Source organism: Eublepharis macularius, chromosome 1 (genome assembly GCF_028583425.1).
Source record: "Eublepharis macularius isolate TG4126 chromosome 1, MPM_Emac_v1.0, whole genome shotgun sequence".
Taxonomy (NCBI): domain Eukaryota; kingdom Metazoa; phylum Chordata; class Lepidosauria; order Squamata; family Eublepharidae; genus Eublepharis; species Eublepharis macularius.
In genome coordinates, this window is record NC_072790.1 from 253,429,325 (window position 1) to 253,448,171 (window position 18,847).

Here is an 18,847-nt window from a genome sequence, read left to right on the forward strand (position 1 = left end):
CTCGCCCATTAATGATCTCTTCTCCCTGGACCTACAATATCCCGGAGCCAAATAATTAATGGACACTGACTGTAGTGTATCCCTGCAGAGTGTGCAATTCGGCTTCCCAACACCTGCCCATAAGTACGGGGGTGGGGGGGAACCCAAATTACCCCCCATTCATTTATCGTGCACTCAGCCCCTGCTGAAGCAGCTGAGAGACTCGACCTACACTTGTTCATTTATTTAAAACATTTATTCGCCGCCTTTCTACCTTGCAGGAACTCAAGATGGCTTACACTTTATGGTTCACAGCTACAACCACCCAATTAATTTCTTGTAATCAGCAAGGACAAAACAAGACAAAGCAGCAGCCCTTTGCTGGTGGGCATGATTCCATGCCCATGTGCGTGCGTGGCTGTGTTTCTGTGGTGGGTAACCTCTCAGACAGGATTTGGCAGCACGGACCTCTGGGTTAATATTACACAGTTCATCATGGAACAGATATAACCCCAGGATGTAGGTGTGGGGAAGATGGCGTGGGGAGGGAGCAAACCATACCAGAAGAAGCATCTCCTCCAAGACACACACAGCCATCATCCACGGCCCACTCAGTGTAGAGCATTGCGTTTATTTCTGGATGTCAACGATCATGCAAGACATCACAGACTGGAAAGGCTTGAGAGGAAAGCCTCTTCAGATGGGGGATGGACACTTAAGGAGGTAAATCCCCTGAGAAAGGCTGCAAGGACCGGGCATCGTATGTTTAGCTGAGGGGCAAAAAGGGGAGGGGGTGCCAGAGCAGGCTGCTGCCAGGTATTTAAAAGAGTAAGGATGGCCTGCCCTGACCAAGACAGATCGGATAAGAAGTGGTTGTGGGGAAGTGACAGGAGGGTCAATTAAGGTAAGAATATTAAGGAACCCTAAAGAGCAGTTTAGGAAGGGAAGCAGGCGCCTGGATGTGTTCAGGTCTCATTCTGTGGAGCTTTTCCGAGGAAAAGTTGGACTGGCACCTATGAAGGACGCTTTGGGTAGGAGAGAAACCCTGTTTCCGAGGGGAGTGGGACAAAAGAACTCAGTGGCTCCACTCCAGGGCTGCTTCCACACCAGGATTTCCCCTCACAGGCGCAGCAGGAAGCGGGAGTGTCGGAAGGATGTCGGGGCCCAATGTGGGCACAACCTGTCCGCCTCCTGCTTTTCCCCTCTAAAGTCTGGAGAAAATATAAACCTCAATTTCTCTGGTTAAATGGGGACACGGCAGGGGCGCAGCAGGTTGGGGTGCTCCACCCCAAGCCTCTATAAGGAGAGGGTAGAGCTGCGCTCACTTTCGTAACGGTGCGGGGCAGCTACTGTTGCGCACCTTATAGGGCTTTTTTTCTTTCCCTACTGACTTGCGCTATAGCATTACTCCATGACTTGGGCAGGAAAGGGCAGCGACAGCCCGTGGAGCAGGAACAGGTGTGTGCAGATCTTGTTCTTGCTGCACTTGCTGCTGCCACAACAGAAGAGTGTTTTTGTACCCCTGTGTAGATACAGCTCACGCCTGTCAGCTTATCCGCTCTCTCATCTCTGACCAGATGTTCAGCTTCTGAAAGAGCTTTTGGCTCAATAAAGCCACACACAGACTGTTCAGATCCTGGTCCTAGAACACTGACTGGCACGCAAGCAAGAGGCTGCAGTGGGCCAGCACCCTCCAGCTGCTCTCTGGGCTCCGCAGGACCCCTCAGGGCTGCAGCCGGGGGAGCCGGGTGGGTAATCCAAGCAAGCAAGAGCAGTGCCGTGGCTCCCACAAGCGTCATCTCAAGCAATACGGAAAGGAAGCCAAGAACACACCGCCATCAACGTTTGCTTCAAAATGATCGGCTTGTAATTTGGACATAGGCAAATGCACGCCAGGTAAGCAGGACTCGAGAGGAGGAAGGCTGGTCACAGAAGCTGGATTTCTTGCACAAAAGGTCAGTTTGGAACTTGGAATGTTAAACCTTGCAATACTGAAAACCTGGAAACAGCATCTGTACATGTTCTGAATGAAGTTTTATGCTCCTCCAGACAGATTTGCATCAGAGGTGTTTTTCATTTACGTTTGTTTTCAAGATCCAAATTTCTATTTGCCACTCTCTGAAAACCACCCAGCAATCTATCTCAAAATGCCTTTGATACCGGCCGGGGAAAGTGGTTTTCTCCCTGCTGCAGAACAGCTGGGAAGAAGAGCCATTGCCCCAAACGTGCTGCCAGGCAGAGACTTCTGCTAGGGCTGGGCTGAGCAGACGTGGGTTCCACGCAGAATGTCACGGAAGACACAGCTCTGCGACATTTGTTCCACCACACCAGTCTGAGTGGACCGAGCCTCTTGGAGAAAAACTACCTCCTGTGGGCCACGTGAGGAAAGAGTGTGTGATTTCCGCCCCTGATCCGATTCCGCACAAGCAGGAAAGCTGAGCTGCCCTGCTGAACAAAGCGCGGAGCTGGGGATGTCAGCAAGATGACGATACCTGAGATACGATCGAGGATCGAGGTTACATTTCCTGGGGTTTGACGAGCCCAAGCACTGGAAAGCCACCTGGCCTGGTCTCTGGGCAAGAGGTCTGCCAGGCCACACTCCTCACCTCCCCACCAGGGCCAGCAGGCACTTCTGGGGTCTTGCAGGAGCCTCGGGCCCCTTTCAAGCGCTGGGATCACTTCCAGGAGGGGAGGGGGGAGGAGGGATCTGGGTCATGCAAGGACGGGCACAGGGAGAGGGGTGTTCCCTTGCATACTGGCAGCAGGCCATCTTTCCCCCCTCTACAAGGGCACACCTTGTTTCTGCCAATTCCACAGACCACCCGGCCCACTCTAGCGGTTTCAAGACTGCTGGGAACGAAGGTGGCAGACCCTTGGCTAGGCAGGTCTTTCAAGCATCAAGTGCCAGGTGCTGGTCCAGCCCCAAACCTTCCGCAGAATGAGCTACAGCAAGCCAGGGAATCAGCCCAAAGAAATTAATGCCTTGTCTGGAAGCCCCTTCTTGCCAAATCTTCTGTGTGCATTTCGCTTCAGCATCAGCAAAGGAGAAATGAACAACTGGGGCAGAAATATAATCAAATAACCCCTGGTTTGGGGTGGGGGGTGGGCATGATCCTGGCACAGGCTACCTTGAGCTCCCTCAGGCCTGAAGATATGTGACACCATGACCTCGAGAGAGGAACAGGAGCTGCCCCTCGGCACACATATCCACAGCATTCCCCAGATCTCTAATCTAGCCACAGGCCATTAGCAGCACCTGAGGAAGGCAGCATGTCCCACGTGCTGTGCACATGTCTGTCACTACCAACACTTTGTGTGACCTGAGTGGTGTGCCCAAGGCCCCTTGTGTCATATCTGCCACTCAGGAGCTGCTTCAGCAGTAAGCAGAGGACTGGAATTCTGCTGGAGCAAGAGCCGTCTGTTAAAATCAGATTTCCCAATTCTAGCAGACGGTTTCCAACTTCAGCCGAACAGAACGGAGTTGATGGGTGTGGTGACTGGGCCTTTTGCTTCTGTGACCGCCCTGTGCAAGATAAATGCATTCTACCGTTTGGGCAGCAAGATGTTCACTTCCTTTGCAGCAGGCCAAGTTTGCAGCTGTGGGCAGAAGACTCACCCCAAGAGAGGTACAGGGGCTCGGAATTAGCGGGGGAGCCGAGGGAGGGACTGAATGCTGAGGGAATTAGCAAACTGCTCTTGCTGAGACCCAACCCCCAAATTCCTGGGATTGGGTCCACCCACAGGATCACTTGTGTTTGCCAGGCCTCCCCCTCCCTAAATGGTCGCCATTTAGAAACCACAGACCTTCTCTGGAGGACATTCTACGCCCACAATACACACTCAGCAGCTTGCACACAAAATCCAGCATGTTTCCTTTTGAACGAGTTCTGCCCTACGTACAGCCTGGTGCCCTTTTACAGATATCATACCATTGGGGAGAAGATGCTTTAGAAATAAATAAAAAGTATGAACGCAATCTGATTTATTGGAATGTGTTCGTTGGAGCTGGAGAAAGGAAGGGCACTAAAGGGGACGGAACGGGCAGAACCAGGCTTGTCAGGAGTGAGGGCACCTCAACGCTTCAAATACTGTAAAGAAAAATATAGATTGCTACTGTCCCACGGGACCCCCCTCCTTAGCCACCCGTGCCCCCCCCTTGCCTTCACATTAGACTTTTCCTGTACTGTGACTGCGTGCTCTGTCGGGGCTTTGGGTCGGAGAGGTGCTGCTCCAGCCGCTGATAGAGGCTTCTGAGCTCCCGGACCTCCTGCAGCACTTGCTGGGCTTGGCTCCAGTGGGATGTGGCCTCTCCCAGCAGCCGCTCCGTCTCCTGCAAGACGGCCTCCGAGTCCAACTTGGAAGGAGAGGAGGAGGAGGCAGTCAGGGCCGCCGTGCCGAGCTCCTTCACCTTCCGCCTCCCGTCGCCATAGCCCTTCACCTCTGCCAAGAGTTCCTGCGTCTTTTCAAGTTTCAGCGCTACAAGTTCCTGTATCCGGCTCAGCTGCTCCGGCTCAGCTGCGGCAAAGTGATCCTCTAGGCCCTTCCGCAACACTGCCCGGTGCACCGAACAGGGGTCCCGGCAAGAGAGGATCTCCTCCATGGAGGCACATTTGTTCTTTTCCACCTGGGAGAGCTTTTTCGGAACCTGAGGCGTATACATGGTCCCTTTGTCAAATGAATCGTTACGTTGCGAAGATTTGTCCCAAGAGCCAACCTCCCGCCTTGGGAGGCTGTTCGTCCGGCTCCTCTCCGGCGGCTTGATGCTCTCAGAATCCGAACACCTTCGTCCAGTGGTGAGATGGGCTACGGACTTATCCAGATCCACCCGGAAGCTCCCCTCACACGTGCCCTGGCCTTCTGGGGACGCATCCTCTTCCTGGATCAGGTCAAGGGTCAGCATGCCATCAGACGTTGAGGTAGATGCCTATAAACAGAGACCCGAAAAAGGAAGAGCTGGGCTTTTGGGGGGAAGGGAATTGTTTTCAGTACTGCACCACTGATATTCTTCCTAACATGTGTATCTCTCGTACCTGCAGAGGTACAAGGATACCAAGAACAAAGCAAAAAAGAATTTTGGCCATTGTATGTTGGATCTGACCGAATTAGGGCCACATTTCAAAGTGTTTCCTTCCTCTGGGCATAAATTGTTCAGGGTGGTGAAAGCCAGAGAGGATTGTGAGGCACTCCAAAGGGATCTGTCGAGGCTAGAAGAGTGGGCATCCATGTGGCAAATGAGGTTCAATGTAGCCAAGTGCAAAGTAATGCACATTGGAACCAAAAATCCAAAATATAAATACAAGTTGATGGGGTCTGAACTGGCGGAGACTGACCAAGAGAGAGATCTTGGAGTCATGATAGAAAACTCACTAAAAACGTCAGCACAGTGTGCGGCTGCCATAAAAAAAGCTAATGCTATGCTAGGGGTTATTAGGAAAGGGATTGAAAACAAATCAGCCGGTATCATAATGCCTCTGTATAAATCGATGGTGAGGCCTCATTTGGAGTACTGTGTACAGTTCTGGTCGCCACACCTTAAAAAAGATATCATAGCACTGGAAAAAGTACAGAGAAGGGCAACTAAAATGATTAAAGGGTTGGAACACTTTCCCTATGAGGAAAGATTGAGGCGCTTGGGGCTCTTTAGCCTGGAGAAAAGACGACTGAGGGGAGACATGATAGAGGTTTACAAGATAATGCACGGGTTAGAGAAGGTAGAGAAAGATGTGTTTTTCTCCCTTTCTCACAATACAAGAACTCGTGGGCACTCTATGAAATTATTGAGCAGTCGGGTTAGAACAGATAGAAGAAAATACTACTTTACACAAAGGGTGATAAACACATGGAATTCGTTGCCACAGGAGGTGGTGGCAGCTACAAGCATTGCCAGCTTCAAGAGGGGACTGGACGAATATATGGAGCAGAGGTCCATCAGTGGCTATTAGCCACAGGAGATAGATGGTATTCTCTTTGTGGGGAGGTAGTGCTCTGTTGTCTTGGTGCTGGAAGGAAGGCAGTGGGAGGGCTTCTGGTGTCCTGGCCTCACTGACAGTCCTTTAGATGGCACTGGATTTCTAGCCACTGTGTGTGACAGAATGTTGGACTGGATGGGCCACTGGCCTGATCCAACATGGCTTTGCTTATGTTCTTATGTTCTTAAGCAAGGTTAGGGTTAGGGTCACTGGTGGGGTAGCTGTGAATTTCCTGCCTTGTGAAAGGGGATGGACCCTTGGGATCCCTTCCAGCTCTGTGTTTCTCTGTTTGGCTAGAACAAGCCCAGAAGACCACCAGGAGTCGGTATGGGGTCCGGGACACTGGGGAGACACGAGTTCCAATGCTCACCCATGCAATCAACCTTACACTGTGATCTCTCCATTTAATCTACTTCCAATGTTGTTTCGAGGATAAAATGTAGGGAAACAATTGGGTGACCACCCTGAGCTACCTATGGAAGAAGAATTAGCCACAGAACTGACAGGAACAGATCAGTTCCAACCCACCCCCACGTTTCTGCCTCCACTGCCACTATGTGACAAATCTCCATGTCTAAATACCCCCAAAACATGAGATTATCCTAACAACTACATGTTAGGATAATCCAGATTATATTCCACCTGGCTGCACCAGAGGGAGAGCTTTCTCCGTTGGCCTGCCTGGATCAGCCACCATGGGCTTCCTCCCTCTCGAAGCACTTCTGTCTAGTCATGATGGAATAGCAATAGAAACTCAACTGTTTGGGCCTGAATGGGCTCGTTTTCCTTTCTTTCTGCCCTGTTTTCCTTTTATGCCACGTGAATCACACCGTAGGTGTGTGCACTGCCTTGGAATGTAATGGCAAAAAGGTGGTATAAACAGAAATAGTGACTCACGGAAATAACTGGCGTGACCTGGGGAAAAATCCTAACAGGAAGGCCTGCGGTGTGTGACCCAAGAGACCTCCAAAGTCAAAGGCAGTCCCCATGGCAGAGAAGGGCGTGCTTTGACATAGCCTTTGAGACTGAGTGCCTGTGGGTCAGACCTAAATTCTGCACCAGCTCCCAGACACTCTCCCCAGTTGCAGATGGAAGCAAGTCTGCCCGTTTAAGCCAAATTCAGGTTGTCATGTAATTTCTCCCAGTTAGTGTGGGACTGCAGCTCTTGTGGTACATACCACAGCCATCAAGTGCCCCCTGGTTGGAGGTCTCCTGGAGTGCTGGATCTTTGCTCTGTCGCGAGTTGGATGGGCCAGATAGCTCTCCTCCTCCACCGTAACCTGAAATGCAACATAAGCCCCCGTCAACCATGGCACAGAGAGAGACTCTCCACTCGCTTGGGGTGGCAACTGGAGCCGGGCTGATCAATCTTGGTGAATAATTGATCCCTTTCGTGTTGCCGCCTCCATGCACAGATCTCGGAGCTCTCCAGCATATTCATTACTCGCAACAAGCAGCTGGAATGTCTTTGGGGAGGTGGCTCAACGACCGGCAAAGCCTGCAGACTGGCAAGCCAGCCTGTTCTCCAGAGAAACGGGCCACTCTGTGGTGCTCCCGGCAGATGTTCAGCCCTGCATGATGCCTGCCCAGCCCAGAAGAGCAGAGTTCCTTTCTCTGTTGAAACGGAGACCGGGCCAGTCTCCTTGACTGCCATCGAGAACTCCTTTGTTTGGGAATGCCCCTTGGGGAGCCTGAGGGATGCTTCCAGGGTCTGGCACTACCCCCCTCCCAGAATGACTGCCCACCGTCCCTCCTACCTGCCCCTCCCAAAGATTCAGCCACAGTCCTTGCCGACCAAGATCTGCAACTGTACACATTCCCCCCCCACCCCCCCTGATGTCAATGGCTACTGATCAAAAATGGTCGTTCTCTTCTCTGTGATGTCCCCAAACGTTTCCCAAAGCGGCTGACAAATTTAGAGACATTCTCCCCGTTTCATGTCAAAAGGCCTCCTTCCCTCCCCATGCTTGCAAATGGTTCAACCTGCCCTTAAACTCCTGCCCCTCTTCTCTTGTTCTTGCACAAAGCAAGGCGAACGGCGCCCTTGAATGGAGTCCAACTCCACAGCCCCCTGGGCTGGCCAGCTCTGCTTGTTGAGGGGCCCTCCCCAACCCTCCCACAGGTGCCTCTGCCCCGCCGCCAGTGAGGGTGGTGCTCTCAGGAAGTGGATGGCCAGAGCAAAGAACTCCGCAAGAGGAGGAATTGGGGGAAGAGGGCCGGCCGCCCCCTCGTATGATCCACGCCAAGCAAGGCGCTCTCTCTCCTGATACGGGTCCTGAGAGCACAGGCAGGGTCACAATCCCAAAGACCTTGGTTGTTTTCTGTCCTTTTCGTTTCTTGCTGCAATCTCTACTGTTTAAAAAAAAGCTGTTTAAAAAAACGGAACGGCTACACCCCCACCACCTCTGGCTGTGGACGCTGCCTCCAAAGAACAACCCTTGGCACTGATTTCCCCCAAATTTAGCAGTCAAGAAATGGCTCTCCCTTTCCCACTTATCTACCACGTGCAGAATGAGTCACCACACACAAAGACAGGAAGAGACAGATGGCTCCACAATATCAAAGACAACTGATGGGGGCAGGCAGGCAGGAGAACGGGAGGGGATAAGGCCCATCTCCCACCCAGTGACACGGGTGGCGAGGCCGCCACTTACCAGCACCCCACAGACCAGTCCATGCAGCCCCGAGGCCAAGAGCAAAAACCTCCAGGTGAGATATGGAAATATTTGGGTCTACTCTCTGCTGATCTGGGAGACCCCAGTTCAGAGGTCTGCCCAGAAGGAAGCTCCCTTCAGATACCCAGCCCACAAGCTGGTCGGAGATGGAAATGTCAAATTTGGCACTCTGAAATGTGCCCGCAAACTTCACCTGGGTGCCATATTGCCAAACCTGCAGTTTCCAAACCAAGCCCTGTCTCCAAGCTCAGGGTGCAACTGCCCAGCCAATGGCTCTGCTATCCACAGAGGCCTGGGAGACCTTCGAGGTGTCTTGAGGTCGCCAAGGGCTCTCTGGTTCTAGCGTGGGAGCAGCGGTCAAGAGGGCCACACAGACAAAGCTGAGGGCTCACCTCATCCAAGATGCGGTTCTTGGCCCGCGTTATAGCAGTGTTGAGGGCGTTGATCCAAGACTCCTTCTCTTCAGGACTCACAGCCAGGAAGACAAGATTCGGTGCCTAGAAGAGAAGCAACTTGTAGCAGCCAGGCACGATGGGGCTTTCACCCACCCCACATGCTAAAGAAACTTAAGCCAAGGGGCAAGAAGCAGCACCGCCCCCACCCCCGCACCAGCTGGACAGAGAGTTGGAACGCTGGAGCTCTTGGTAGAAGAAGAAACCCCAGACTGCAACCACTTGGTTGATGTTTAAAGACATCCCTGCAGAGTCGGCTGCCTGTTGCTGTTGCTTCCAGCCACACAGTGAAATGTTTGGGCCCGGGCTTCCCAGAAGTGGCCCGCTGGTCAAGCTCCCCAAGCGTATCATAATACCCCCGTATAAATCAATGGTACGGCCTCATTTGGAATACTGTGTACAATTCTGGTCACCACACCGCAAAAAAGACATTATAGCACTGGAAAAAGTGCAGAAAAGGGCAACTAGAATGATTAAAGGGATGGAACACTTCCCCTATGAAGAAAGGTTAAAGCCCTTGGGGCTCTTTAGCTTGGAGAAATGACGACTGAGGGGTGACATGATAGAGGTTTACAAGATTATGCATGAGATAGGGAAGGTAGAGAAAGAAGTATTTTTCTCCCTTTCTCACAATACAAGAACTCGTGGGCACTCAATGAAATTGCTGAGCAGTTGGGTTAGAACAGATAAAAGGAAGTACTTTTTCACCCAAAGGATGATTAATTCCACGTGGAACTCACTGCCTCAGGAGGTGGTGGCAGCTTCAAGCACAGACAGCTTCAAGAGGGGATTGGATCAACATATGGAGCAGAGGTCCATCAGAGGCTGTTAGCCACAAGGTATAGATGGAACTCTCTGTCTATGGCAGTGAGGCTCTGTATTCTTGGTGTTTGGGGGGGGGGGCAATCAGTGGGAGGGCTTCTAGTGTCCCTTCCCCACTGGCAGACCTCCTGAGGACACCTGGTTTTTGGCCACTGTGTGATACAGAGTGTTGGACCGGATGGGCCACTGGCTTGATCCAACATGGCTTCTCTTAAGCGACTGCAGGGGTGGGATGGCATAGTAAGGTGGGTGCCAATGCCCTGCAGGGGCTTTGTTCTCTCTCAAGGAGGTGATCTGCCAGGGCCAGGAGAGGGTGGGTGGACGTTACCGGGGTGGCAAAATAACTAGGTGGTTATTAACACCTGCACCCTGCGTGCTTAGACCCAGCCCTGAGGTTCCCAAACACACTGGAAGGTGGGGGCTCCTGAAATACCTGCACCCCACATGGCTAGAAGCTCCACCAGAGCCGTCTTTGCCCTTCAAAGAGACTAGTGGAGAAGTATCGTTCCAAGGGAGTGGACAGCCAATGAAGTCCTCTTGTCCAAGGCCGTAACTCTGTGCCACTAATGACTATCACTCACTCGGAGTCCCGGGAAAAACTTGTCCGGGACTTCTCATCTAACAGAAATGTTCGTTTCACTGGACAACAGACTGCTTTGTCCCCCTGGCTTATTCCACCCACTGAAGGCTCCAGCATGTGAGAATGAAGCAGCATTAAGAGGCGGCACGTTGTTTACCAGAGTGACAAGACAAGCGTTGCGAGAGGCTGTAGCCACCCACCTGTTTTTGCTCTGGACCAAAAGACACCCCCCCCCCATGTGGCTGTGTGGGAGGCAGACAGGAGGGAGGGAGCAGAGGACTAATGTCACATCCCTTTAATAAGGTGCATAAATGACTCAGTATGAATTTAGGCAGATCAAGAGAGGGAGGGCCAGTGCTTGGCTTTTGTGGCCCTTTCTAATATGCCCAGGGTAATAATGCTGATCGCTACTTTGGGGCCAGACTGGCTGGGGGTCCCAGTGGCTTTTTTGCCTTCCTCTGGACATTGAGCAGGGGCCACTGGGGGAGAGGGCTGGGGGGATGGACTAGATGACCCTTGGGTTACCTTGCAGCTCTATAGTTCTGTTTCTAAATGGGCAGCTGAAGCATTTCATGGCCTGGAGGTCAATTGCATTGCCTGGTGTTTGCTGCGGATCACATGGATGTGAAAGGGACAGCAAGAGGGACCGTTTAAAAGTTGGCTACACTTGGGCGGGGGGGGGGAGGGAGGCTGGATGCCAGAAGTGTCAGGAGCCGCCGACAAGGTCCTCAGGCAGGAGGCGGCTGTCCCACACGCTCCTCGCGAGGGGAGGAGGACCGGGCTGCCCTCCTGCCTTCCCCCCAGTCAGCCCAACTGGCTCCGCACTGTCTACTCTCACGGGCAGACGCTCTTCCAGGTCTCAGGCAACGGCTCTTCCAAAGAGATGCCAGGATCCAGCCTGGGTTCTCCCCCCAGCTGCGGCCCCACCACGTCCGCCCCTCCCCTATGCTCAGCCCCGCCTTGCTGCAAAGCTCTTCACAGAGAAGACCTACTGTGTTCCCGGGCTCCTTGGAGTGCGTGAGCAAGAACTTGCTGTGGTTCTTTTTGCTCCGGCTTTTGGATTTCCTGAGCTCTTCACATTTCTCATAGTCGTTCAAGTCAAACACTTCCTGGATGGTTTTTTCGTCTTTGACCTGCAGATGGAGAAAGGGAACATGCACACACCACCTTTTTGGTGCGAGGGGTCAAGTCCTGAGTGGTTGCCAAGAGGACCGTGTCCTCATCAGGCCCTAAATGGGACCTGAGTCCAATAGCACCTTTAACCAACTTTACTGTAGCATAAGCTTTCGAGAACCACAGCACTCTTCATCAGATGTATCGTCAGCTTCCGAGAACCACCGCTCTCTTTGGCAGATGCATCTTGCATCTGACGAAGAGAGCTGTGGTTCTCGAATCTTATGCTACAGTAAAGTTGGTTAGTCTTAAAGGTGCTGACTCCTCTGGATCTATAACCCTGCAATGAGAACCCTGGAGGCTGCAGTTCTGCATCTGTGGGTCTCAGTGCCACCTGCCCGGCACTCCAAGGTTCCAAATCCACATGGCCCTTTTGCGGGCAGCACAGAACTGTGGAGGCAGTGACACCCCCCACCCTCCCAGCATCTGCCTCACGGTCTTTGAACCCAAAGATGGGCTTTCAGCCAGCTACCCTGGAAGGCTGGCTGTTAATCAACGTATTTCCGTAGCTCTGGAGCACCACAGAGCTCACAGCCCCTTCACGAAACCACGGCTCCTGGGCGCCTTGCAGAAAGCCGGGGCAGGCAAGCGGCCTCTTGGAGAGTGAGGCACCCATGTCATAAGGAGCACCTAAAACCAGAAATTCAACCGGTAAAGCTTTCCCCAGGCTCCTTGCCTGCTGAATTCCCAACAAGAAACCCATCCTCTTCAGCCGTGAAATGCCCTGCCTGGGCTGAGACTAGGTTGTGAAACAGGAAGCCCCAGGTTCACATCTTCAGCTAGGAGCTGACTCAGCAGGCCCAAGGCAAGCAGGGTTGCCAGCATACCAAGTGCCCATCATTGCTGTGCCTTTGGCAGCAGGCTGAACAACAGCCACGCTCGCCTACACGTGTCGCCTGCCAGCCTCTGCAGAGCAAGCAGCTGTTGAAGATACAAGAGCTCGGAGGGAGGTCTTTTTTCATGGTCAGTTGGCAAACCCGCCGGCAAAGCTTCTTTCTGTCTCAGCCCCCAACTGCAAGAAGGGATAATAGCGACCTACTTTACAAGGTTGTTAAAAGGGAAGTAGGATTTATTATCAGAATATATTATGAAGTTTATTATTATCTGAGTGGCCTACAGAGGATGTTACATCCCGGAAGGTGAGATAGTTACAGCCAGTAGAGGAAACAGAGAAAGAGACTAGCCCCGCTCCGCCACAAGCACCTTTGGGCCCCCCGGCCAGCAGCTCTTCTTGCCCGCAACGGTCCCCCCTGGCAGGCAGCAGGTTGCCCTGCTGACACCAAGAATCCTGTCGAAGGGGAAGGCAGGCTAGGATTATTCCGGCCTCTTGAAAGGGCCTGAAGGAAAGGAATTGCAATGCTCATCCTCTCAGATTAGTTCACGTGTACAGATGCCCTAAAATATTTTTCTCCTCTCTGGAACATGCGGAAAGAACAGCTTGGAGGAGAGATTATTTATAGCCTGATAGTGGTTTTTTAAAAGGGCCATTTGCTTTGCCTCCACCTTCCCTAGTCGTGAAGGAGCACATTCCAGGATCCCGCTATCCTCACCAAGAATCTTGGACGTCCCAAACGATACCCTCCTCTAGCGCCTGCCAAGAATGAAGCAGGACAGTAGCCCCCAAAGCAGGTCAACCCTCTGAACCACAATATGCAGTGCAGAGAGCTCTAGCAAGTGAGCCAGGCCGCACAGTAGAGGGGCAGGGAGGGAGCTCAGGACAGGGTCCAGCCACCCTTGCTGGAGGAACTCTTCTTTCCCTGCGCCAACTGGATTTCTTTTTAGTGTGCAGGGCTGGCTAAAGAGGTTTCAGTGCCAGAGGCAAAGATCAAATCCCCCCCAACTAACTAGAGAGGGGCACAACCCACCCCAAAGCTCCCGCTAGACTAATGAGCAGCCCCAGAGGGGGGCAGCTCATTTCAGTGGGGCTTGCACAGAAAAGCTTCCCGGGGGGTTGTGCCACACAGGGCACATCTGCCTCCGGATCATCAGTCACCTTGGAACAAGGCTGCCTTGGAGAGCAAGGCCCACTGAGTCTCATTCTAGCTGTTCATGTACATGTTCAAGCTCCGTGGAGGACGGGAAGGAGCAGCACATGCTCTGAAACCCTCCCAGCGCATGCCGGAAAGAGGCACGGCAGCCACTTGAGGAAGAGGCAGAGCATGGCCTATTTTTAACTGGGCCAGATCGCTGCTGCAGGCCACCCTGTCGGGGTCGCACGGGATGCATGCAGCCAATCTTGGATTTGTGACATGTGAAGTAAACCACATCCGCTGTGGCGAAGCTGTTTGTCCCTCCAGAAGAGATTATCTGGCAGGAGTTAAAAGGCCAGCGCCCAAGAGAGCAAACTTTGGGGGACCTGAATCCAGAAAACTCCTGCCTTCTCTTGTGCATGGACATATTCACTGCCAGGCATTAGACGTACCACAGCGGTCTAGAGGGAACTGGGTCTGATCCAAAACTTTTAACAAAACGTAGCCAATCTTAGAAAAGTGTAGGAGTTTGAAGACTTTCAAGTTTCATGGAAATCTTCACCCCGCAGATTACAAAGGCAGCAGTTCACGCCTGCGGCACCACATGGGGGACAGTGCAGCCAGCCAGCCTCTTTCCCCTCCGTGTCAACAGGACATTCGGAGGAGAGCGAGCAGGGGATGGGCCGCAGATGGCTGGAGGAAACGTCATGCCGATCCCTGCTTGGGAACAAAAATGGCATTTCCTCCCTCTCAGAGAGCGGGGGGGGGGGGACAACCATGCTGATTTTGTTGCTTTGTGTCATGCTGACACGACACAGCTCATGCGAGGGCGTGGGTGGGAGGGATGCTCTGTTTCTCTCACAAATCACTGGGGGGGGGGGGTTGCAAGCAGTGGTGGAGGTGGGCAGAATGTGTGCGGGGGGCACTTTTTAAAACAATTAAGACAAATCTTTGGCACCGTCGGTCTTTTCTTCCTAGCTATAGAAAGAAGCAAGCCTGTGCTGGGAAATGGGGTGGGGAGCAGCGCAAGACACTGCGGTGCCAGAGGAGGGAATCCTTGGGTGCTCCAGTAACAGGGGATCCACTGCTGGATCCATTGCTGGATCCCCTGGTGGCACACGCCTGGGCTGAAATGTATAGCAGGACCAGAACTGCCTCTCTCCTGCGCTACCATCCTTCAATGACACCCCCAACCTGCTGGTCACCACATCTCAGTGGCCCCACTGTAAGGCAGCTCCCCCTAGAAATGCTTTCCAGCACTTTCAAGGCAGGCTGCCCCAATCAAAAAGCCTTCAAGAGCCCACCCACCTCTGGATGCACCTCTGAAAGGAAAAGAGCCAGGCCTTGGGCACTTGTGCAAGAAAACGTCCCAAAGGACTGTCCTCTTTGGCTGACTGAATAGGATCTTTAACTGATTCACAGAGTGTGAGTATTCACGCACACTAACACGCAACAGCCTTTTCCCATGCGATAAAGAAAGGTGCAACCACCATCCACTCATGGTTTTTGGGAAAAAGAGAAGCCATCAGTCATTTCCATCCCATCTGTGAATTAGCAAGCAACACATTCTGCGAGCCCCTTGGCTGTGGGAGTTTTAACTGGTGATTTCAGGGCCAAGGCAGCAGAACAGCATTCAAGAAGACAAGTGTTCTTACTCTATGGCTTGGGACACAACTGTCTGCTTCACTTATTCTGACCGTTCATAGAATCGTGAGTCTCTGCCGGGCACCCTCTTCACCGTATCAGCAATGCCAAACATTTTTTGCACGGTGCTGCAGTGGCTCTGGGCAGGTATAGATTTTGTCTGCTTAAGCTGTTCTCAACACTCTTATCTGGCTAAATGAGCTTTGACTCATGAAAACTTACACTCTAGAAAATTCTGCTGGTCTTTAAAGTGCTACCGGGCTTAAATTTTGTTCCGCTCAAGGCTCTTTGGAAGACACAGAAAGGATTCCACTCCACAAAGTTTCCCAATGAACCTCTGTGTCTTGCTTCAATTTAGGAACCATGCCAACGACACGGTTTAACATCTGCAGCCCTTATTTAAGGAAGGAGCTATCAGGATCCTGCAAGAATGTGCACTCTTTCCCATTTAGGTTCAGGCACGCAGCCCAGGACCTCTGTTAAGCGGAATGGAACCAGCTCCCCCTCCCCTTTGCTCTCTGACATTGATAAATGCAGCCTCTCACTCCCCAGGGGCATTGTCACATTCATGCGCATTTATGGTGGTCGGGATTTCCTTCTAAGAGGTGAACTGAAGAACTTAAACTACATTTTGGTACACGAATGTGCCATGGTGCGGGCAAGATCTGAGGCATGTCAGATCCAGGGTCTGAGCTCCCTAGCCACACTTTGCCCCATCAAATACCAGCTGAAGGAGCAATGCGACTTAAGTAAAGATGCTTAATTTGCATGACTTCCAGGGATCAAAAATCTACCTTTCCTTAGTGTAGAATTTGTGTGGCCTCAGCAGACGCCTTTAAGGGGTTTTTTAAGCAGGGAGAACGCCCAGCTCTGCCTAAGGGTTGTATCACAACGAGGAAGGGTTGAAATGGAAAGTAGAAGCAGTCCTTCCACACGGGGGCTGCCCACATTCCCCAGGGGCCACCAGCACACACATTTCACCGGCTACAGCCAGAGCTAATGAAGCTGCAGGAAGGAAATGACCAACCGAGGACCTATGCTGTGTGTATTCCCTTTGAGTTCTGGGATGAGGTGAGAGGTGAAAAGGTTTCGGGAAAGGAAAGTCAGAGCCCCGGCAGCTCCCCTCGCAGAACAGCAAATTCCCACCCAGAGCTGAGATCTGTGGCAGCAAAGCCAAGAACTGCCCACAGTGCGTTTTCGGGGAAGTGCCAGCAAGAGCTGCTGTTTTCATTGGCTAATGAGAGCGGGGTCGGGAGAAGCCCAAACAGGAGAGAATGGGATGAGCCATTTGGAGAGTCAGTGAGTACGGGAGCTCCGCCAAGCCGAGCCATCATGGGCACGATCCCGTGAGAAGATCTCCTGCACACGCACCCACTGAAATGAATGGGAGCGGCATTCCTGTCCATTTTGGAGGGCCCCTGCAGGAGAATTTCCCACATTAATTGGTGGGGGGATCCCTCAGCTCAACCCTCAAAGCCCCCTCGGAAACGGGTGCCACGGCCTCTCCCAACAGCCCTTCCCTCTGGCCCACTCCACATCCCCCCCCTCCCGCCTGCATCCACCAGCTTCTAGGCTGTCGTGTTGTGAGATAAGGAACAATAGTGGGAGCCAGAGGTGGCGTCAGAGGGGGTGGGGAGGGGAGAGCCTTCTGCCTGCCAGGAGGAGGGGGGATCTGCTGAGCTACTGGGGAGGGGGCGGGGGGGGGGGGTGATGAGCAGAAACTTGATGCAGCTGATCCTGGGAGAGAAGGACGAGCGCCCCAGAAGCTTCGGGAAATCCGGTCCGGCTCTTTAGCTTGGCTTCCTGCTTGCCCTGCAGAGGGGGCCCCCCTTTAGCAGAGTCAGCGCCAGCAGCAAATCCATTTCCTTTCCTTGAAGAGCGTCCCCCCGCCCCCGACAATACACGGCTCGGCTGCTCCATAGGCCTGAAGACCCCTCCCCCCGCCCGTTCTAGGGATGCAGCCCCAGGAAACCCAGGAAGCTTCTCTGCCGGGACTCGGCTCTGACCCGCATCCCGGAGGGCCTCCGGCACAGAGTGTGGCCGCGCCAGCGCCCCCCGGGCTCCATCCCTTCAACGCGGGCAAGGAAAGCGCGTGCTGCTAGCAGCCGTCTGAAAAGTTCGGCCTGACCCCGGGGAACAAGCGCGCATTCGCCACGGAACGGCCGCCCTCCCCGCCCCGTATCCTGAGTCCGGCCCGTCGCGTAAGCGCAGCATCCCCCCGGCGCCCTCCAGGCTGCGCTTTCCGAGCTCCTTCCCGCGGGCTTCGCGCCCCTCCAAGCGCCTCGGGAGGTCTCGCGCCCCCGCTGCGCCCCTCGGCCCAACATCTCCCGCCCCCCTCCCGGGCTGGGCTGCGGCGGGAGGCGAGGCGCGGGTCCGGCTGGCCTGTTCGGGGGGCCGCGCAGAGCGCCAGGCGGCGGAGGGAGGGCCGGTCCGTGCCGGGGACCCTCCAGCAGGCGGGATCGGGAGGGGAGCGCCCGGGCCGGCAGAGGGGAGGCCAGCGGGAGGGCGGCTGCAGCAGGGGCTCGGGCCGCGGGTGCCCGGCCGGCCGGCGCGCCTACCTCCTTCTCGGCCAGGCAGAGCTGCTCCCCGCGCAGGACGGCGTAGCGCTGCTTCCAGAGCTCGCGGAAGATGCCCCTGCCGCAGAACTTGCGCACCCAGCCCACCTTCTCCGGCGGCGCGGCCGGCGGGCCTCCCTCGGGCGGGCCCTGCGGGCGACAAGAAGGGGCCGGTCAGGCGGCGGCGGCGGCGGCGCTCGGCGGGGCTCCTCGCCCGCCCGCCCCGCCGCGCCACCCACCCGCTTGGCCGCGTTGGTCTTCTTCATGGCGCCTCCGGCTCAGCGCGCCCGGCTGGCTGGGCTGCCCGGGCTGGCTGGGCTGGGCTGGGCGCTCCGCCGCTCCGCAGCCCCATCTATAGCCCGCCGCGCCGTGACGTCCTCCGAGGCCACAATGCGAAGGCGGCGGCGGAGGAGGAGGCGGAGGCGGAGGCGGCGCGAGGGGCGGGCAGGGCCCTCCTTTGTCTGCCGGGCCGGCCGGAGAGGGCAGCCCCGGGCCGGCAGGGAGAGCCCGCGCGGAGGCCCGGCGAGACCCCCCCCCGCCCGCGCGCCCCTTGGAGACAAGGCACCGGGGGGGGGGCGAAGGAGGTCCCGATCCAGTCCCCTCTCCCGCCCCCCGCATCACAGTGGGCAGCGGGAGCCCCGCCTCGCCCTGCCTCGCCTCGCCTGCATCCCAGCAGGAGAGAGGGGTCTGCCCGCGCGCGTCGGCCCCCCCCCGGTGGTCCCCTGCAGCCCCCCCCCGCTGGGGCGCCCCCGGCCCCCGGGCTGGGGTCCCTAACTGGCTGGACCGGGCAGAGGCAGGAGGAGGCGCCAAGAATCCACCCCAAGGACAGGGGAGGGCAGGGGTGCCAAGAGGGCAGGCCTGAAGACCAGAGAATCCCAGCGGGGGGGGGGATGCCCTCATGGCGTGTGGTCACAGGTGCCCAAGGGGCACCATTCAGGGCACTCAGGCACACAGGGGCTGCGGCTCAGCGAAGAGCATCTGCTTGGTGTGGGGCAGGTTCAGTCCCCAGAAACATCTCCAGTGAAAAG

General features: G+C 54.8%; 1 protein-coding gene across 1 annotated transcript; it reads right to left on the minus strand.

The window, feature by feature from the left end:
* Nucleotides 1-3,435: 3,435 nt before the first annotated feature.
* Nucleotides 3,436-18,142, minus strand: PLEKHO1 (pleckstrin homology domain containing O1). The gene is made up of 6 exons (XM_054983634.1): nt 18,059-18,142; nt 17,823-17,969; nt 11,470-11,610; nt 9,016-9,120; nt 7,127-7,228; nt 3,436-4,903 (listed from the first exon to the last, which is right to left on the minus strand). Exons 1-6 carry the CDS (start codon nt 18,083-18,085, stop codon nt 4,142-4,144), a joined length of 1,284 nt encoding a protein of 427 aa, XP_054839609.1. The 5' UTR covers nt 18,086-18,142; the 3' UTR covers nt 3,436-4,141.
* Nucleotides 18,143-18,847: the final 705 nt, after the last annotated feature.